The sequence below is a fragment of the Bombus vosnesenskii genome, unplaced genomic scaffold, assembly GCF_011952255.1.
Source record: "Bombus vosnesenskii isolate JDL3184/JDL3185 unplaced genomic scaffold, Bvos_JDL3184-5_v1.1 scf7180000013272, whole genome shotgun sequence".
Lineage (NCBI taxonomy): Eukaryota > Metazoa > Arthropoda > Insecta > Hymenoptera > Apidae > Bombus > Bombus vosnesenskii.
Window position 1 is genome coordinate 4,260,810 of NW_022882930.1, and position 21,299 is coordinate 4,282,108.

General features: G+C 30.9%; 4 protein-coding genes across 16 annotated transcripts; 3 read left to right on the top strand and 1 right to left on the bottom strand.

The window, feature by feature from the left end:
- The first annotated feature begins 24 nt into the window (after positions 1–24).
- LOC117231306 (6-phosphofructo-2-kinase/fructose-2,6-bisphosphatase 1) lies at positions 25–7,474 on the top strand. 8 transcript variants are annotated; one of them, XM_033489643.1, is made up of 9 exons: positions 412–563; positions 648–742; positions 1,249–1,515; positions 3,415–3,842; positions 4,098–4,469; positions 4,547–4,648; positions 4,934–5,168; positions 5,711–5,838; positions 6,585–7,474. In XM_033489643.1, exons 3-9 carry the CDS (start codon positions 1,437–1,439, stop codon positions 6,639–6,641), a joined length of 1,401 nt encoding a protein of 466 aa, XP_033345534.1. In that variant the 5' UTR covers positions 412–563; positions 648–742; positions 1,249–1,436; the 3' UTR covers positions 6,642–7,474. The 8 variants fall into 8 exon arrangements, 6 of the variants coding, with proteins under 6 accessions (XP_033345537.1, XP_033345534.1, XP_033345536.1 ...); XM_033489646.1 differs by lacking the exons at positions 412–563; positions 648–742 and adding an exon at positions 25–122; XM_033489645.1 differs by lacking the exon at positions 648–742.
- A 203-nt stretch (positions 7,475–7,677) lies between these two features.
- LOC117231200 (YEATS domain-containing protein 4) lies at positions 7,678–9,039 on the top strand. Its single transcript, XM_033489391.1, has 4 exons — positions 7,678–7,857; positions 8,036–8,317; positions 8,390–8,570; positions 8,643–9,039. Exons 1-4 carry the CDS (start codon positions 7,807–7,809, stop codon positions 8,813–8,815), a joined length of 687 nt encoding a protein of 228 aa, XP_033345282.1. The 5' UTR covers positions 7,678–7,806; the 3' UTR covers positions 8,816–9,039.
- A 675-nt stretch (positions 9,040–9,714) lies between these two features.
- Positions 9,715–12,505, top strand: LOC117231199 (solute carrier family 25 member 35-like). 3 transcript variants are annotated; one of them, XM_033489388.1, is made up of 5 exons: positions 9,715–9,871; positions 11,067–11,448; positions 11,627–11,845; positions 11,919–12,033; positions 12,115–12,505. In XM_033489388.1, the coding sequence occupies exons 1-5, from the start codon at positions 9,837–9,839 to the stop codon at positions 12,306–12,308; spliced, it is 945 nt and encodes a 314-aa protein (XP_033345279.1). In that variant the 5' UTR covers positions 9,715–9,836; the 3' UTR covers positions 12,309–12,505. The 3 variants fall into 3 exon arrangements, with proteins under 3 accessions (XP_033345279.1, XP_033345281.1, XP_033345280.1); XM_033489390.1 differs by lacking the exon at positions 9,715–9,871 and adding an exon at positions 9,969–10,174; XM_033489389.1 differs by lacking the exon at positions 9,715–9,871 and adding an exon at positions 10,318–10,372.
- Positions 12,506–12,754: 249 nt separating this feature from the next.
- Positions 12,755–19,847, bottom strand: LOC117231198 (solute carrier family 2, facilitated glucose transporter member 3-like). Of its 4 annotated transcripts, none has more exons than XM_033489385.1 (9): positions 19,746–19,847; positions 18,773–18,825; positions 16,083–16,159; positions 14,557–14,664; positions 14,208–14,481; positions 13,845–14,138; positions 13,366–13,772; positions 13,011–13,282; positions 12,755–12,919 (listed from the first exon to the last, which is right to left on the bottom strand). In XM_033489385.1, exons 2-9 carry the CDS (start codon positions 18,813–18,815, stop codon positions 12,820–12,822), a joined length of 1,575 nt encoding a protein of 524 aa, XP_033345276.1. In that variant the 5' UTR covers positions 18,816–18,825; positions 19,746–19,847; the 3' UTR covers positions 12,755–12,819. The 4 variants fall into 4 exon arrangements, with proteins under 4 accessions (XP_033345276.1, XP_033345277.1, XP_033345275.1 ...); XM_033489386.1 differs by having other exon boundaries at positions 19,742–19,834; XM_033489384.1 differs by lacking the exon at positions 19,746–19,847 and adding an exon at positions 18,904–19,014.
- Positions 19,848–21,299: the final 1,452 nt, after the last annotated feature.

Below are 21,299 nucleotides of genomic sequence, written 5' to 3' on the forward strand. Positions count from 1 at the left end.
ATAGAGGTACCCATGCACCCTACCGGCACCTTTCCATACTGTAATACCGGCGCTCAAAGTACTTCAACAGTTCTCCGTTCAATTTTAGTGTTAAAGAGAAATCTTGTAACTTAAAAAAGACGGTAATGTATATCTTATATTACTCTTATAAAAATCTAGTAATATTAGTAAGTTAGTCTGATCAATATAAAGGTTTTATACCTGTCCATTTACAAATAAGAAATCTTATTCAAGGTAAAGAATTTAACAAAGGAACAAAATCTGGACACTAGTGATCCCTAGCATGATAATCTAGTCTTTTTTTTTAGAACTCTCCCTCCCCACACGGCACGCAATATAATAACTAGCTTTTTAAAGAACAGAATCTTTTCCTCCTTTAAAATATATTTAATGTATCTATAAGAGACACGGCATAACTGGTACCTTCTGCAGAATCACATACTCCTATTCGCTACATTTTTAGTTGAGAATGTTTCTTATTGGTTACTGAAACAAGTGATAAAATAAGCGGGGATTCGGTCAAACTTATCATTTTTACGGAAGACCACAGATTTTCATATTTGGTAAGCAACTATTTGCAGTAAGTACGACAAAGTATAGGGGACACCTTCGTTTCAATGGTCTCATATTTTTCTATATCAAACCAGGAAGAATTGGTTGGAAAACAATAAATGACGTCAAAAGAAGTCGCGTGATCATTCTCGAGGCTACGGACTGGCCAGAAGTATCTCATATAACAGTGGTGTTTGTCAAAAATTCAATATATATCTATGATTCGTTTTCATCTTAAAATAAATATCGTTCTTTCAGCATATCAATTCTTTTTCAAAATGATATGTCTTATGTATAAAACGAGAGTATTTTTTAACACAGTGAAACGTCATTTGATATTCGTTTTATAAAAGAAAACGGAGCCACACGATGAGAGTTACTGCTGACAAGATTTCCCCGCGCCACGATCTGTACGTAATAATAATCGCTGTAAAATTCAAGGGATATGCATTGCGTTGCGCGGTGCGTACTAAAGTCTGGACTTCTCCGGTGAACAGTAGATGCGCATAGTTCTCCTGAAGAAGAATCTTCTCTCTCTCTCTCTCTCTCCCACATTGGTGAGATAGCTCGCGGTCGCGACTCCCTGTTGCAGCACTTTCGTCAAATCTCACCGTTTCAGTAGTTTTGCGATAATAAATATATAACATCATATACTAAATTTAACGTACGATGACATTCTGTAAATATGAATTATAGGATGAGGCCGCAGTGACAGTGAACTTAACACGACGAACTTCTAATGCGTGTTTAATAAGTGACATACGTGGAGTGTTTTGGTTTAGTGAAATTGAGATTTCAGTGTTCCTTTTCTTAATAAACAGAAGTTACTGAAACATCTGTACAAGTCTACTGAGGCTGAAAGAAGATCTACATGGTGTCGTAGGATGACTGATCCAAAAATCAAAATGCATTACACACCACCGAGCTCGGACACCATTCAAACAAAGCCTTTTCCTATTCGTGGTAAGATATACTGAGAAATAATATTATTATTTCCCCTATAAATATTGAAATCTAAATATAAATAATTAAATTTAAATATTTCTAATGCTTATTTTTTGCTTTTTTAAGTAATAGAAACTGTTGTATTGAAGTTTTTTGAAGAAACAATTGAGAAGCGAGACTCATTTGATTGCAAAGTGAATCTTTTTATTAAAGTACTTGTCATTTGTTTTCGCCTGTTTGATATTTATTATATTCTTAGAAATATTGGTTTCTATATAAATATATGCTATTTATCACGTGGGTTACTGTTACTGTATTCTATCATTATCCTACGAGAACATAACCTGAAAAGATACTCCATGTTGAACCGCGTGAGCCGCATTCACACGAATGACACAATTACGTAGGATACATATGTATGTGACAAGAGATCGTATTAATTGACTGAAATCTATGGTAACGTGAAACTGATTGAAACCGGTACAAAGCTGTATTTGACACCATAGGAACGACTTTAATTTTGACCTTGATTGCAAAGATTCATTGCTACGATCAATCCACCTTATTTTCAGAATTTCTAGTTTACGGGTGTTCATACAAACATTTGATCATCAGTATTTTATTATAGAAACAAAGTATCTACTATCAAGTGTTTCTCAAAAGTCAATGAAAATTCTACATTAGAAAATTTCTATTGTATAAGTATTATTTTAATAAACTTACGAGAACAATCCCAAATAATCATAATATGAAAAACATTTATTAGAACATAAAAGAATATTTGTTATATAAACAATGAAGTACTGTAAATAATGTTTCAGCGCTGGTTGTAAGAGTTCCAAAGGTAATTGATTTTTTAAGTAGATGGAAGAATCGCCGATTTGATGCGTTTCTTTATCTCATGAAAATTTGCAAAGAAGGCATTTTTTGTGGTTATATCTTTCCTGCAATTGTACCTTGGTCTTTGCTCGATTACTAAAAATAGTTGAATGATAAAGTTAATCTGAGAATATTGGACGAAAGATGAAAAATAATGGCACGCGTTTACATGTTTGTCGAGCCATAAGGTTATTTCGCAAAGAGTGTCAGATAACAAAATGTTTACGTTTGAAAAGCTGTATCGGAACCAAACACGGTTCATATCATCACAATGCGATCTAATTTTTATCTAGCGAATATCATCGAATCGTAAAAAATGCGTTGAACTCACAACTCAATTTCCGTTATTTTGGTTACAATTCCGGATCGATTATTCCCGTATTTTAAGCCAGTGAAAATAGGCAAGTAGTCATTAATAGCACTGACCCGAAATTGCGTAAATTTCTTTGGACAGCTAGTTGATTTCGTTCTCGTTATAAATCTAAGGCATGTTAAGAGTGTGAGCGATCTACGCAGATTCAGAGACCAGACTTCGTACGATTATGTATCTTCAATTATCAGATATTTTAACGGAACATGCGACTAAGTAATAATAACAACAAATTAATACGATAATTTTCTCGCATTTGAAGGACAGTACGCTATTAATATACCAGGAAAACTAACAAAGACAAATAAAAAATACATCTATGTACATATGTATACATATATATAAAAATATATAGATAAATAAAGCACGCATTGTGCACGTATCGAACGAAATACCAGACTAATATTACTAGAAACCAACAGTTGCCATTTACTACTGCGTGAAAATTAAACGATATCGCACAGTGACAATTGCACTTGAAAAAATTAATTTCCTATCTAGACTATCTAAATGAAACCCAATAACTGGTTGATATGTATGTACAATGATATTTGGATCCTAATCCGATAAAATTAGATCTAATCAAAATTATTTTCTTGAAAATGACCGGCATACGATAAAAAATAATTCTGAAACTTTCTTTTATGTAATATGTTTGATAATTGCAGGCGAACGAGCGAATTGTGTAAACAAGCCGCATGTGATTGCTATGGTGGGGTTGCCTGCCCGTGGTAAAACGTACATCTCAAAGAAACTGTGTAGATACCTCAATTGGATTGGTATAAATACAAAGGTGTTCAACTTGGGAGAATACAGGCGACATGCAACCACTGCTTATCAATGCCACGAATTTTTCCGTCCTGATAATATTAAAGCAATGGCAATACGTACCCAGTGCGCGATGGACGCGCTTAAGGACGTCTGCCAATGGTTGGAGAGCGGGGACGGCGAAGTGGCTGTGTTCGACGCCACCAACTCGACCATCGAGAGACGACAACTAATCAGGGACATCGTGGTCGAGAAAATGGGCTTCAAGCTCTTCTTTGTCGAATCTGTTTGCAATGATCCTGAGATCGTTGAACAGAATATTATGGAAGTAAGGAAATGGCTCTTCTAAGTCCATTTGAAACTCGTAATAATTCTTAAAGTATTGATCTACATAGATTCAGATGTTTTATTTTTAAATATTGTTTCAATTTCTTATCGGATAATGTATCAAATACACAGGAGATGAAAGAGCTTTCCCTTTTTAATCAATTCGTAAATTAGCTTTGATTCCTTGCGACAAAGTTATTAACATTTTAATTAAGAAAGATTAACAATTAACAACATAAAACTTGTTAACGTGTAGGTAAAAGTGAGTAGTCCAGATTATACGAATATGAACAAGGAGGAAGTACTGGCTGATTTCATGCTGCGAATCGAGCACTATCGAGAAAAGTATCAGCCATTGGACGAGAATCAAGAAAGCGATTTATCCTTTATGAAAATTTACAACACTGGCGAAAAAGTGCTGGTCCATAAGCACGAGGGTCACATACAAAGTAGAATAGTTTATTACCTTATGAACATCCATATAGTGCCACGTACGATCTATTTAACTAGGCACGGCGAGAGCGTGATGAACCTCGAAGGTAAAATAGGCGGAGACTCGGAGTTGAGCGTTAGGGGCTGGGAATATGCCAAAGCATTGGCTAACTACATCACTGGTCAGGATATTCAGGTACGAGCACAGACATGGGGCAGAAAAAAATCTTGGTTTTGTATTTAAGCAAACTATAACATTTTTCATAATTGTAGGGATTGCGAGTGTGGACTAGCTGGCTGAAGAGGACCATTCAAACGGCAAGTGACGTGAATGTGCCCCAAGAAAGATGGAAAGCGTTAAATGAGATTGACGCGGTAAACTGAGAAATAATTAATTACTTTCGTTTTCAATGAAAATTTATCAGATGGTTTTGAATAGAATGAAAAAGTATTGTTTCTTACACTTTATTGTTCAAAATTCCTTTTTAAATGTTCGATTAACGACTAATAAAAGATGGCCTTCTTTGTACCCTGTAAACAGTAATTGCATTAGGGTTAATAAAATAATTACTTTATATATAATAAAAGTTATTGAATGACAAAAAAAATATTCGCATATAAAATTATTTATGATAACAATTAAACCATATTTATGCACAGGGTATTTGTGAAGAAATGTCTTATGAAGAAATCGCAGAAAAGTATCCGACAGACTTTGCCGCGAGAGATCAAAATAAATTCTCATATCGTTATCCGAGAGGGGAAAGTTACGAAGATCTGGTCGCGCGATTGGAACCAGTGATAATGGAATTAGAACGACAGGGTAATGTTTTGGTTGTTAGCCACCAAGCAGTTTTGCGATGTCTATTTGCTTACTTCCTAGACAAAAGTGCGGGTAAATATCTTTATTTACAAATATTTTATTTATATGGTTGATATTAGTATATAAATAATTGAGAGAAGATATCTTTATCAGAACGACTGCTTAATCAAATTAATAAAGGATGAATAACTGCATCCACATCGTAAATACAGAAATCATAGTTATACGACATAAACGTATGTATACTTGAACAGGGAATATCGAAGTTGTATAACTTTGGACCTTCAACGTATCAAAATGAACTGAACAAAATAGATATGTATGCAAAGAGTGAGATATCGGGAGTGACGAAATTATACGTATGACGGAAGTCCAAGATACCCGTCGTTCTTGTTTACATAATTTTATTTCCATAAATTGCGAGTAGTTTAATCAATTTCATACGCGTCGAATACATACGTAATTTATCTTATACTTCAAACCATTATTTGATGAGTAAATAATATTTATCTTTTCTCATGACATTATTTTTCTTACTGTAATTCATGTGATTCAAAGATTCTATTCTTTTTTCACTTTACAAAATAATTTTGATCATATTTGTCTCCTCACAGATGAATTACCATATTTACAAGTGCCACTACATACTATTATTAAATTAACGCCAGTTGCCTATGGCTGTAAAGTGGAACACATTCGATTACCAATCGACGCAGTGAACACTCATCGACCAAAACCAAAGGTAAAAATGATCACAATTGACTAGTAGCAATTGTTTCTTTTTCCTTCCTTGTAAATACATCCGTATGCCGAGCAGAAACAAAAGAGAAAGAATAAGAAAAAATTGACACACTCTTATTTTGCTTACTCATAATAAAATACCTCGATTCCTTAAGTTTCTTATGTTTTAATGTTCTCAGAATGCCTGACCATTAGTGGATTGGGACTACTTCCTCGTATCTAATCTTAATTTAATGTGTCCTAAATGTCATCCAATTCTAAGCTTTGTATATTAAACAGTGCGTTGCATGTATTTTTCTGTTAGAATAGTATGGGCAATAAACAATGTGAGATGTAGTATCACGCACGTAGATGTCAATTTTAGTGTTAAATTTGATGTCACAGTAGCCTGTATATATTTGTAATTATCGTCACCGTAAAGCACACAGAAGGATTGCATTTATGGTCCAGTTTGTTTAACAAATCGTATATTTTATGGTAAATCATTTACTCGAGTGAAACGTTGATCGTTTTATTGATCGTCGTAGTGAATAAGTGCTCTGGAAATAAAGTATATGTATATATATGTTTTAACGGTACGACGTGACTATAAGAGTTATTATTAAAACCTGCTTAATTATTTTGTGCGAATTACTTTTTACATCTCTGTTCATTTAGATGGAGTAGATATGTAGTAGCTGATGCTTAGTATATGGCTACAAACCATTGTCTAAACGATATAACGGTCGTTGTATAAACTCTTTTCAGATCCCGGGATATCTAGAGGAACAATTCCGAAGGAAAGAAAAATTGCCTCGCACCTGATAACGACAACATTGTAGCACGACAGAGCTAATTCTAATCGTCGTTACGAGGTGCTGAAGACGCATTCTTTTGGCAGCTGGCTGCCTTTATACGTCCGATGCAACGTGCATCCATTTAACTCCTTATTTTAATCAAATATACATGAAATATGTCTGATATCATCCGACATTATTTCTATACGAATTACGTGATCAAAGGGTTCCTTTCTATTCTGTCGATTTTCTAATACGTGCCGTATGCTAGTGTAGCGTTAAAATGTGACAAATTTTGACTTGTGACGAAATACAGATGTTTGTATGTAATCGAAATCACGGAGAGAATCCTATGAAACTTAAATGCATATGTAACCACATACGTAAATTTGTTCTGATACTGAGTTTCCTGATATCTAAAATCCTATATCTATATTTTGAGTATTATATTTAAAAAATGGTATCGCATTAAACATGTTTAACTTCTCGATTTGTTATATATTTCGTGTTGTTTGTAAATCGTCGATAGGAAAGAAAAAAAAATCAATCCCCGCAGGTATTTCTAACATACATAGTGGTTATATAATGACGTTTATGTATTTTATAGAAATGTTTTATTAATACTAACATATTCTGGCGATTATGAACTTATCAAGTTGCATATATTATCGATTAGGAAACAGCTGTCTTTAATCTTCTACGGAAACTATCGTGCCGAGCGAGAATCATGTTATATTTAAAAAATTTATCTCATATGATAATCTAGTTACTGGTATTAGGAAATAGATTCCAAAATATTTTTGTCAAGAAGATTATGCTGTGTGGAAAATCAAGAACTTTTCGAAGTGTAATTTATTTTAAGAGAAGTGTACATATTTTTTTAATACCCTTCACGATGAGAAAAAATACATTTACTTGAAAACAATATACTCTGTTTTTTAATTTCAACCTATCTTTGCGTCTAAGATTAATATAAATGTTAAACATTTAATTGCGTCCTTATATTTTTATTGCATTATAAAAAATGCACAAAAAGATGTTCTTTTCTATAATAAAAGCGTGTCGAATGTTTAGCGTCATGCCAGATAGCGCTAGGGTAAACTAGGTAGCGCTGAAATTATCGGCAGTAATGTCACTTAGTTAATATTTTCCAATATTTTGTCTTTATGTAATGAACAGGACAACTAATCAGGATGATGGCAACAACTAACGAATTTGGTCCTGACTCTGGTGGTAGAGTTAAGGTATATTTCCTTTAAATAGTGTGAAAAGTTCGATGCACTTTTATGTTCCTAACCTATACATGTAGAAAAAAGCAACAAACAAATGTAACGTAATAGTAATTAAAATAACAATTATTCGAGTATTTATTGTAAAGTTGAAGAAGAATGAAAAATAATTATTTAAATTTTATTGAACCAGGGTGTTACAATAGTGAAACCAATTGTGTATGGCAATATAGCCCGTTATTTTGGTAAAAAAAGGGAAGAAGATGGCCATACACATCAATGGACAGTTTATGTTAAACCATATCATAATGAAGACATGTCTACATATGTCAAAAAAGTTCACTTTAAATTACATGAAAGTTACAACAATCCAAATCGTATTATGACCAAAGCTCCCTATGAACTCAGTGAAACTGGTTGGGGAGAATTTGAAATTGTAATTAAAATTTATTTTCATGACCCTAATGAACGTCCTGTAAGTAGATTTTTCATAATTCTAAGCATATCAATCATGCAAATTTATTGAAATTATTTATATTCTAAATAGGTAACTATATATCATATATTAAAACTGTTCCAAACAACACCTGAGATACAACTTGGGAAAAAGAGCTTAGTGTCCGAGTTTTATGAAGAAATAGTTTTCCAAGATCCAACAGCTTTAATGCAACATTTACTGAACTCCAGTAAACCTACAACTTTTGGTGTTTGGCGCCATAATACAGATTGTATATAGTCATTTTATTTAAATTAATGATTTAATATACATATATGAAAATTATTTTTATTCTATTATGCAGTTGAAGCCAAAAAGGAGTCTACAATGAAAGCAATAATAGAAGCAAGAAACAAAATAAGATTGGAAGTCATAGAATTTAAGGAAAAATTAACCTTAGCAAAGGAAACAATTGCTAAATTTAAAGAAGAGATTGCTAAAATTTCTAAAGCTGGTGGAAGTTTATCTGTTGCATAATCTAAGCATTTAAAGAATTTTCTAAGATTATTATGAAATAAAAGAAGTAGTTTTAGTATAACAGACAATTATAAAACAAATAAAGAATGTAAAATAAATGTACATATTGCAACTAACATCTAGGTATAAATAATAAAATTTGCATAACATAAATGTATATTGATCATGTATTAAACAATAATGCTCTATGTATATGACAGTATAAATTATGTTTCAATCATGAATCATGATAATAATAATCTTTTTCAATCTACTACTAATAATTATTTAAGCGTAAGATAATTTTGACGAAAGAAAAAAAAAACTATAAACTGAAAAAAGGGATTTGGCTAGATATTAAAAAATACAATAAAATGAATTCAAGCTTTAAAAGAAACTATTATAGAACAATCGATCTCAAGATAGTCTCGCAATTCTGATGAAACTACATAATAATTTACAGGTTCGAAGTTCGAATAACGCTGTATTATTACTAGCTCTTATAGCTGCAAACCATTGTGTATTTTACTTTATTTAATACCAAAGTGTATGTTCAAAAATTTTCACTAGATATAATCACCAAATTCTATGAACTAGTTATTCTAATTCTATTAAATAAATGTACAATAAGCGATTCTTAGTTTCATCAAATTCTAATTGCGATTACTATACTTATCAACGCATGCGCGAAAATTTCTGAACATGTACAACTTGGCAAATTTTTCAGGTATTATTCATATTATTAATCATTAGTTTATATAAATATAATTTCTATATGTTTCTAATATATACTATTGCATAATGATACCAACTAGAAATTCTTTAGTCTCAACAAAATATCCTGATTTCTAAATCTTGACCTTGACACTAGTCATTTTTAAAAAAATATAAACCTCACGCAATCAAGTGATTATACAATTTTGAGAGAAAATATGATCAGTCATGATAAAAACAGAGACAGTATCGTTACTCGCTGAAATAATTAAGTTCGATTTAAATTAGCATCGCGCGCACAGAAACGTTTTACTATTATATATAGGAAATGACCGCAGCGCCGAATACAAGCATCAGCAGACCGTGAGCTTTTAACACTGATTACGCATTTCTAACCGGTGATATGTAGTTTAAGTTTAAGCTAACTCCAATATCATTCCTACATATGTATGTATATGCGTGGTGGATGATAGTTATGCAAGAATTTTCTCGTGTCTAAAATCAGCCGGTCGATTAATATCACTATTGCACATTCCTAAATATGTATTTGAAAGTTAAATTTTCATGTCTATTATAGTCTTTTTATTCCAATGCTTTTTAACGATAAAAAATTTGTAACAATTGATCATGATTATTTTATATCATAATTATGAATTCGATTCCTTGGTCAGTGATGACTTAACTATTTCATTGATTTGATCAGTTTTTCATTCAGTGTTTTATTGTTTGGTTCAATGAATGTAATGTAACATTTACTTTGGTAAGAATTTTTAGTACTAATAACTGTTATTCTATTTAAATAGAATTATTTCTAATTTTGTAACTGGGACCTTTTTTGATGTGAATGTTAGCCACGTTGATACTGCAAGTAAAACTCCATATTAGAAATTAATTGAATTTGTTTAGTGTTTATTGTAACTTAGATTAGAAAATAAAGAGCATTTTTCTCACTAATAATTTACTAAGATGTGTGCATTAGTGAAATAGTATTACTAATATTTTCTTTGTACTTATTTGAACTGTCGTAAACTTCAATTATTCATGTAATTCATCATATTAGTCATTTTGTATAATACTGCAATATAATAAAATTTATAAAAATATCGTTATTGCATCATTTTTACATCTAGTTAAACATTCTCTCAATGGTTATTCTGTGAAATACTTCAAAACTGATAAGAATTAACTTAAAGCTGAATAGCGTTATATATTACTTCCGCTGAAGTATAATTATATAAATATATTTCGCACGAAATTTTAAATGAATTATATTTTAATTAGTTTATTAAGGGCCAATATTTTATTCGCAGTCATCTCTTAACCAATTTACATTATCAAATTTTGTATTTTAACATTTTAGCCAGAAAATGGAATTCCAAGCATTCGTTAAATATTTATTCATCATCATATCTCTCATCTAAACGACTTTATGAAATTAAAAAATATTGAAATATCTATAATATTACGATAAACTATTTCTCAGTCCTTAATGGGTTAATAAGGGTTAATAGGTTATAGTAAGAAAACTATAATTATACTTATTGTTAACTTTTATTAGTCCAGGTATAGAGTTTGCAATTGGTGCATTAGCAGCGGTAGGAGCTGGATTTTTTACGAACCCAATTGATGTGATAAAAGTACGATTACAATTACAAGGAGAGCTAGAAGCAAGAAACACATACAAAAAAATATATAAAAACACCTTACACGCGGGTTATTTAATTGCAAAACACGAGGGTATAACTGCTTTACAAGCCGGTATCGTACCGGCCCTATATTTTCAAGTCGTGCTCAATGGAATACGGTTAGGCATCTACAATACAGCAAAAAAGTATGACCTAATCACTAATGACAAAGGGGATACTGATATTTTAAAGACTGTTATAATAACTGGAACTTCTGGTTCTGTTGGAGCTGTTCTTGGTAGTCCGTTCTATATGGTAATTCTTCTTTAATACGTTGTTAATTATTTTGTATGAAAGATGATCCTTAAGTATCAATAATATCATGAGTAATCTATATTAAAATTGATATGTTAATTTATTAAGACACATCGTTACAGTATTTTAATTCACAATGAGCAATTTTATATTACATTCGTCTTTCTCATCGCAATAGGTAAAAACACAATTACAAGCGAAATCAGCACAAACCATAGCCGTTGGTTATCAGCATAATTATTCAGGAACCTGGAGTGCATTCAAATCTCTCTGGAAAGAAGGTGGAATAGTGGCTTTGTATCGCGGCTGGTATGCGAATATACCACGTGTTTTTGTAGGATCCGCAACGCAGTTAACTACCTTCGGTTTAGCTGCGGATTGGTTACGCTCATTACAAGTGAATATTTGAATAGATATCACGTTCAGAATAGTATAAATGAAAATTACAATATTTCATATTTCTTTTTAAGGTGTTTACAGATCAACCGATATTTCTGACTTTTCTGGCTTCCATAATCGGTGGAAGTTGTGTAGCTCTCACTATGCAACCATTTGATGTCTTAGCAACAAGGCTCTACAATCAACGTGAGTGTAATTTAATAAAAATATTTCGAAAGTAACTTTTGTTGATAGATTTGTAGGACTGATAATTTTATAATTAAACAGAGACGGACATAGGCGGAAAAGGTACGTTGTATAACGGACTATTGGACGCGATCATTAAAATATTACGAACAGAAGGACTCTCTGGTTTATATAAAGGAATTTTTCCAACGTGGATGAGAATAGCACCGCACACAGTGCTTTGTTTAGTATTTTATGAAAAATTAGACCAATTATATAACATATTACAAAATTAACAATTGTTTAAATGTGTAAAATACGTAGCAAAGAATTTTATAATTTTTAAATTATTGTATTAAGTATGCTATAGAATGAAAAAATAAAATTTCTTACATAGAAAATTTCTTACATAGGCAGTGAAATGTTTTATACTTGAATAACAGTTACATATTTAAAAACATTGGTTCGCTTACTGGAAATTTAGTGTCAATGTGATCTGACTGTAATTTTCGTTAACAAATGTAAAATTTAACAATTTATCGTTTCATGTATTCGAAAATAATTAAATGATGTAATTATATTAATAAATCGAATATTTCAAAATTTGTAATTATTTAGATACAGATGTTTAGATAAATATAGTATTAACAAAATAAAAAATAAAAGTATAATAAATTTCTTATCTAAATTGTAAAAAAATAACCCTTATTAATTAGATATTTACATAAACCTTACAACGAAAAAATTGTAAACCTATCTATTCACTAGAAAGAAGTATTAGACCATATAAAGTACCAGTTTTTAAATTTAGCCATGACGGATGGAATTTGGTCTAGAGTTAAATCCTTGACTTATTAATGCTGCTATATCCATCGTATTCTTTCCTCTAGTCTCAGGTAAGTATATCCTATATAGAATAATATTATATTATTACAGGATATATCGTAAGTAATTACAAATGATTGTATCATTTATAAATTTGATTTTTTACTACATACCTAACAATTTGTCCTAATAATAAAAGAAATACGGCAAATATTAAAAAAGTATATGGTCCCATAATACTTTCTATTGTTGGGAACGTCATGCCTACTATAAAATTTCCACCCCAATTAAAAACACTACCAAGTGCCATAGCTGCTGGTCTAGGACCAACGTCGAATAATTCAGATCCAATGAAATATGGTATTGGTCCAAGACCAATTCCATAAAATATTACATAAGCCAGAACGGCTATCGTACATATTATTGGCATATGCGATGACAGATGCTGTAAGGATACAAATAATTATTTTACAAGCTAAACTTTCAACTTCTAATATAAATTATTCTATTCAAAATAATTTTACTTACAGTTAATAAAATGGAAGTACATAAAACTATCAAACATCCTAAGCACAAATATATACTAGTAAGGAGGACACCTCTCCTATTCAAAGTTGACATCACTGGTACCGAAGCAAGAGCCATACCAATGTTAGCCACGCCAGTACCAAGAGTAGCATATTGTGCTCCAGTAATGCCAAGTCCAGCATTGATAAATATGGAGTTAGAATAGTAAAATACAACGTTTATACCACTCATCTGTTGACCGAATTGTATTATACAAACTAAAAATACAGGAAGCCTTAGACTTGGATCTTTAAAAATGCGCTTGATAGTCCAAGGTTCGGCTGTTGTTTTTGTCTCTATTTCTTGCTGTAGACTAGAAATTTCCACTTCTAGTAACATTATATCCATTTTACGTATTCTACTGAGTTCTGAAATATTAAAATAGTCTTGAATATTATTGTGAATATACCAATTACTACAACACTAGTGTTTTTACTAACCATCCAAAGCTTTCTGCTTCTGTTCCTTGATTATATATAGATATTTAGGACTTTCTGGTAAAATAATGCTTGTAAAAACCAAGGCATATATACATAATGGAACAAATGCTCCTAGCATATAATGCCAAGAATTTTCAGTTCCTAGAACTGTATCAAGCCCTGCAATTTGCCCTAAAAATACTCCACATGTAATTCCTAGTTGACATATTACTCCAACTGCACCTCTTAGTCTAAGTGGTGCAATTTCTGACATGTACATTGGTACTATGCTTGTTGCGAAACCTCCAGAGAGTCCTGGAAAGATATAAAATTTTCATGTAACAAATAATTTCACATTTTTGAATTTGGTATCCTAAAACTTACCAACAACTAATCTGCCTGCTAACAAAATTTCGATTGAATTTAATTTGCGTATTAGAAAAAACATTGCAGCTCCTATAATGCCAAATATGTTTCCAACAAACAGCGCTCCTTTTCTTCCATATCTATCTGCTACCCAGCTTGAGAGGAATGAACCAGCTGCCCCTCCAATGAGAAAAATTGAGACAACACTAGACCAAACTATTTTCAGGCCATTTTTGGATACATCCATACCATATCTTTCTCTAATACTTTCATTACAAAATGCATCCACCAGCTACAATTAACATAAATATATTTAATAAATAAATATACTTACAAGTTTCTATAAAACACAAGTTGAGACACTCACATGGGCTGCATTATTTAGTACTCCTATATTAAATCCTGTTGGTACAGCTGAACCTAAGCAGCAGGTAACAGCTGCTAAAGCTAACGTGATGGTCCATCCTCCTGGTATCTAAGGAAAATAAATATTGTCTTGTTTGCTTTTAAAGTGCAAAGTAAAAAGTATTACATATTCATAGATATTTTAAAACAAAATAACAATTCCTATGTATCCTGTTCATTAGAAATTAAAGAAAATGCAAATTACAAAACAGTGTGATCATGTTAATGTCACTGGTGATTTATTCATAGTTGTATCACATTAATATGTGAATGTAATAAAATAATGGAATTTAAGCGAAAATAAAAAAAAATGGTATGTAATGATAACAACACATAGCCAAAAATATATTTGTGAAACATAAAAATCTGTGAAATACCAGCAACACATATTAAGGCACTTTAGCATGTACCATAGGATATGTGATGGTGCAGCACAATAAATCATATGATATAATTTATGTGACCAATGTTATGAGTAATACAATATAAGATACACTGGTAAGTTTGCATTTCTCTTAAAAGAAGGAAAATAAAAAATATATATATAAAACCAGAAAACCATACCACTGAAACAATTAAGCATCATAAGCAATAATGTGTTGCACCTTGGGAGACCAATCAGTGATATAATGGAAAAGCCTGGATGGAATGATGGAATAAAACTCAATAAAACCACACATCACTGGCAAACCTGGAAACTATGTAGACAACCAACCATGCATTACTAAAACTTTATAAAAAGTAGATCTAGATCTAGTCTCAGTTTTTCAATTACACAAATGTGTATATATAAAAATATCTCTTATAGAGAATCTTTTGATGGAGAAATATCAAGAATGGAATTAATAATCAAATGTGGACTTAAAAAATGGATCACAAAATATGAATAGATTGCTTATAAATTATTTTTATATAATATTCTACTTTCTCTCTCTTGAATGATTTTCATGTCGTTAGTTTTTACATAGTGGGTGTTATAAAATTAATGAACTGAATACTTATGAAATATTATTATTATGAAATCATATTAAATGAAACAATATCAAAAGGAAGAAAAAACAAATTCAAATGAGGTATATGATAACACAAAACAATTTGACCTTTAAATAAAAGTAAATCTCTGCGTATGTCTTTTAATGATAAAGCAATGATAACCGAAGTAATATATAGACTGATCCCAACACATAATTGAGAGAGGTGCTTGTATATCTTATTCTTTATTTTTTACACACTTTCATATCATTCGTACTTAAGATAAACAAAGGGGCTATGTACAAGGATAATATACATAGAACTCAAGTGTTTTAATCAAATATTATGAAATGCTCGAGTCTCACATGTTCATTACACTATCTGTGATTGAGATCTTAAATAATCTGTTTCATCAATATACAAATTAAGGATATAGCTTGAAATTCATTGATACATACAAAATCGTTAAATGATGCATGCTTTTATTTCGAATTTCATTTAATACATTATACTTACTGATCTTTCGTTCAGATTATCCGAATTAGATGGACGATTAGATCGGTCAGAGTCCGTGAGTACTGCGGCATGACTATCTATAATTACGATTAGTTATTATATTTATCATGTTAAAATAAAGTTAGATATACTTTCACTATGAACATGCTACGTTAACAAATAAACGATCAATCTAAATAAATCTAGAAACATATATAGAAACATAAATTTGAGTAAATACCTTGCTGTCTAAAGCAAAAATTTTGTAGAAATAATATTTTATGAAGAGAATAGGTAATGAAATTAGAGCAACTATTGAAAAATTTCGAAAAATATTACCTAACCCTAACGCCATATTTTGTACAACACGTGTCACTGTGTCACTGACACGACTTCACACGATGTCAAAATGGCACATAACACTAGAAACTTAAAAATGGATTGACAACACGGAACTTTGGCTTCGACTTTGTATACATATGTATCAATATGTACGTATATGCTATTGTATATAAAAACAGAATGAAGAAATATCTGATTTTACTTAAGCAATTATTGGTGAGAACGTATACATTTTCTAAGGTAGATGCATCAACCTTAGAGCGGTAGAACAATATATGTTGTTCAATGTATGAACAAACAAATGTTTGAAATACGCAAATGTGCACTTTCAGATGTTTAATTGAATCAGCTTTTCCTTGAAAAGTATTACGTAGCTAGTAAATGCGCATTTTACAATCCCACGAATATTAAATAAACTATTGATTTGGAATAATTATTTAATATATAAAATTCACGAAAGTATTTGAACACTTATAGAAATCTTTTATGAATATATTATGTATGTTATACGAAACATTTTGACATTTTATTAGTACTATAATGAAATATGATTATTATGATTATATTGGTAAAGTATTCAGACAGTCAATTTTCTATTATTTATTACGCTTATTATATGTATAAGTAGTTTATTAATGCTGTATACTAAATAAATAGAGTTTTATTTTATACATGATGAAGATGGCCTTGAATAGGAGTTGGTTTACAAATTTTATAAACTTTTCAATATTGCACATAACATATTACTACAAATATTTATAGTTATTGTGCTGTATACTAATTTTTTATTAAGTATGTTTGTTTGCAGTAAATATCTTGTAACTTCTATATAGATTTTCCGATTGGTTTTAAATTGTACCAATATAATTGTGGTAATCATGCCTCGTTATAATGTTAATGAAGTTTCAAAATGTTTTATAAGTATACATAGAAAACTTCTTCTGAATATTAAGCGTTCGGAAAATTCGTAGTGTAAGAAAAATTTTACTAAAATTACACTTTTTACCATCTGTATTTTCAAGAATCTTTCCTTCAAAGATAGTTCGCCTTTTTCGGTAACGAATATCCTTTCAATACAGGCTTCTAGAGTATTTTATTTCTTGTCTATGTTTTTTGACAAACTTTCATGAACCACTGTATACATATATATTGCAAATATAATTCGTTTCATATTATTTAATAACAATTGAGTTCCAATATTTGCGTAGAATAAAGTCAATCGATTTATCTGCGATGATATTCAATTATAATTATAACTCTTCTCAAAATATTCTTCAGAAATAATTTCTTTAAATAATATCCAATTAATCCATAAATTGTAAATCGTACGGTTTGAACGAATGATCATCGATTCTTCTATGACACGGTCCTTATTCACGATAAATATGAATGGTACGGATCGCGGTTTGTGTCTTTTATTTTTAAAAGAGGAATGTCGTCCTTCCTTAAAGTTTGCTTTCTGGATGAAGATATCATTTACCTAATTGCATCATACAAAGAAGGCGGAATTACAAATGTAAATATTGAATTGAGAGACGGTCGACGATATTCAAGCACGTGCATACATTATCTCACATGAAAAGATCCAATGTCAACGAATGAAGTGTATTAAATGCAAAACCGCGGCTAAAATGTGTTTCAGTATTACATCTACTCATACGCTGGAATTTACAATTTGTCTTTCAGTAACAGAATTTCACGAATTTGTAAAATAAGAAAAAAGTATCGACTAAATTTTTGGAATGCTCTGTTACTCCGTCTTGTAGTTAATACGTATTAAATATTATCAAATTTCAAGATGATAATGATCGATATTTTAAGTAGACTTTCGCTATCGAATTTGGCATAAATGATTTGTTATTACTAGACTGCGAATGATTATGTATTGATAGGCTTAAAGCTGCAAAAAGGTATACGTATAAAATGTACGTGGTATAATGCTTGTTATCATATTTAGTGAAAGAAAGAAATTTCCATTTCAATTCCATTCCTTTCATTAGGTTTGTAAAAATACGAATATGCATGAACATCTTCAGTTTAGTGATTATACATTGCTGCTACAACAGCAAGATTGACAATACTTTCACAACCACTTCATCGTTATTTAATTTCAGACATATATTAATTTCAATCGGACAATGGAATGAAAACTAAACCAAAATGTCCAACGCGTAACTAATAAGAATGAATAATTCATCATTACAATGCATGCAAGATTTCAATAAATGATCTTAAATTAACCAACGTTTTATGTTTTTAATGATAAATGATCCATTACCTGATTTATATATGTCCACAAACACATACGGTGTATGAATAGAGAATAAATAAATTAAATAAATAAATATAATTCATTAGCTTTTACACACCTTTATAATCAAGCATGTCTCCCACTTCGGAATCACAACGCATATATGATGATCTGCGTAAAGAAAAACAATTCTTAAAATAACATGTCACAACTTGCATATTCAAATAATTTAAGAAATAGATCACAGACCGTTCAGAATCGAATACCATCGCTACATTAGTCACTTTCTACACGTTTTTGTCTAAATCTATTTAGTATCTATGTACGTTTCAATGGTTTCCGTTTCGCCTTTTTATAGGTTTAGTAAGTATCGCGTCGATATCACTCAATTATCGAAATTTATCGATTTCGCCAATCGAATTCTCGACAGTTTAAATAAATTTTCGAACATCAACAGATATCAACGAGTGTCTTCTCTCATTTGAAAGAAAACAAGTTGGAAGTTCCCAATTCGTAAAGTAAACGTTTTTGTTTTTCTTTCACCAACGTGATAACGACCAGAATACATGCTTCTTAAATTACTCGCCGATCGCTGCTTGTGCAGAAGCAATGTCACTCTACTTTCTCGGTAATAATGACATTTTTACACGTTTCTAATTTATTTTTATAGAAAGTTTTCATTTATTTCTATTTCAATATTTTTGTCAATTGCGTATTTTCAGTGGCACGATGACATCGCGATGTTTAACTATACCCATCAACGATTAAATTATAATATTTTGTACCAAAGAAATTGAAATGAAAGATACATGAGAAGGTAATTAATACAAGATAAACAGAAAATTTTGACAAACTTTCTTACTTTCAAGTTAAATTCTTATTCAGAAAAAACATTCTTACTTTACAACAAAGAAATCTCTGAAATTCATCAAAATACATTGGTGTAAATTTATAAAGTTTTTATGAAAAGTTTCAACTAAATTGGTTATTTTGATCATTCTAGTAATTCTAGTATTAAGTTGTAGATAATTTCACATGTGATTGCATATAATGTAGATGCATAATGTACATAGTTTAAATGACTTACTAACCTTTTCTTGCAGGAAAGTTTTTTTCGATGAACCCGAATCCTAGTATGCACGACTGCTTGTCTACTTCGTTGCACTGTTCACGGGGGACTAGCTGAAATGCTGTAAATGATTTCCGAAGTGGGAATCCCCACCATTTTTCTATCCTCTCCTACCGAGTTTATATTACGTACTTCTTATTTATTCATGTAATTAATTCTAGTCTTGAACAATCGATCCTGTGAGAAAAACTTCACTTTCAACGAGCTAATTGGTCAGAATTTTGCCTTGATAATTGGCCGTTACTATCTATCGGATAGTATATACGGATAGGAGGAAGTATCTTTGTGAAGCAGAATTTCAGTGTTACAATGTATTTCTTTCATTTCTATTGTCCTGAGTCAAGAAAGCCATTTCTTTTTATATAGATGAATTTAAAACTTCGTTATCTCGGGTTGGGTATAGAATACTACTGTTTCATTCTATGTCTTTATTCATTCCACATTAAGATAGGATTATCGCTGTAAATTATTTCTCGCTAACTGACTAGACTAAGTCTCAGGCAGTTAACAAGCCAATATTCCATATAAAACAAACTTTTCAGCAGAATCTGAATCAAAGTCAAATCAGAGTCAAGCTATAAAAATCTTTGCCAGAATGAAACTCGTTAATTACTCATTTCTCTCATCTTTCGGGATAAATAATTCATTCGTATAATCCACTTTGTTCTTTATCTTATACTGATAACTTCTACAAATTTTATGAAAATTGCGTGTATTTATTATACATACATGTATATATAATGTATAATACATAGTGCATACATGCAATTCCGAGTTTGATTAAAATTGTCTTCTCGAGGAACGTACTGGCAATTTCATGTTCTCTACTTTTGCGCGTGAAAGAAAATTCTATGCACGTCACTCGGAAGAGTTTTTCAGATAATTTAGGTCTCTTTCATACGACGATGCATGTATGATGGATATATTCATTATGGAAGCGTTCACACGATTCTATAATGAATGCTGTATAATCGGTATCTATCGTACACGTATTATATACGTGTATCGCCGTATGAAATAAGGCTAACAATTTTTGTTTGTTTATATGCGATTACTTATCTATCGTTTCGTTAATTTTTCTTATTTTATTTCAAACATAAAGTTCAAGCGTTAAACGCAACATACGTAATCGATTTTTTAATTACAATGAATCGGATTATTATATGATATTTATCTCCCGATTCATCGTATGTAATGCCCCATTACATCAACAACGAGTTAATTAATTCACTAAAGAAAAAAAAGAGTACAAACGTTGGATAGAAGAAAAATTATTCTTTTTTTTTTATCAATGTAATGTTCTTATCCGTAGATAGATTTAAAGCAGATGATCTAATCGCTATCACTCGTTACAGAGATATGTACTATTATACCATGAAACGGAGAATAAGGCGAATCAGAAAGTGCTATGATAGAATCCTGTTTGATCCTATACAATCACATTGTTGGCAATTGTAACGCGATACAAGAATCAAGGTAAACGCTGTTCTCTTCTTTTTTCTCTAAATTGTATTGT

Bases quoted from the DNA above. Each gene is read 5' to 3' on its own strand.
- LOC117231306 (XM_033489646.1), top strand. From the start codon at position 1,437: ATGACTGATCCAAAAATCAAAATGCATTACACACCACCGAGCTCGGAC. The intron at 1,516-3,414 runs GTAAGATATACT...TGATAATTGCAG, and splicing joins AAAGCCTTTTCCTATTCGTG to GCGAACGAGCGAATTGTGTA. The intron at 4,649-4,933 runs GTAAACTGAGAA...ATTTATGCACAG, and splicing joins CGTTAAATGAGATTGACGCG to GGTATTTGTGAAGAAATGTC.
- LOC117231200 (XM_033489391.1), top strand. From the start codon at position 7,807: ATGATGGCAACAACTAACGAATTTGGTCCTGACTCTGGTGGTAGAGTT. The intron at 7,858-8,035 runs GTATATTTCCTT...TTATTGAACCAG, and splicing joins ACTCTGGTGGTAGAGTTAAG to GGTGTTACAATAGTGAAACC. The intron at 8,571-8,642 runs GTATATAGTCAT...TCTATTATGCAG, and splicing joins TTGGCGCCATAATACAGATT to TTGAAGCCAAAAAGGAGTCT.
- LOC117231199 (XM_033489388.1), top strand. From the start codon at position 9,837: ATGACCGCAGCGCCGAATACAAGCATCAGCAGACC. The intron at 9,872-11,066 runs GTGAGCTTTTAA...AACTTTTATTAG, and splicing joins AATACAAGCATCAGCAGACC to TCCAGGTATAGAGTTTGCAA. The intron at 11,846-11,918 runs GTGAATATTTGA...TTTCTTTTTAAG, and splicing joins ATTGGTTACGCTCATTACAA to GTGTTTACAGATCAACCGAT.
- LOC117231198 (XM_033489384.1), bottom strand. From the start codon at position 18,923: ATGGTATTCGATTCTGAACG. The intron at 14,482-14,556 runs GTGAGTGTCTCA...TGTTAATTGTAG, and splicing joins TACTAAATAATGCAGCCCAT to CTGGTGGATGCATTTTGTAA. The intron at 14,139-14,207 runs GTAAGTTTTAGG...ATATCTTTCCAG, and splicing joins AGCAGGCAGATTAGTTGTTG to GACTCTCTGGAGGTTTCGCA.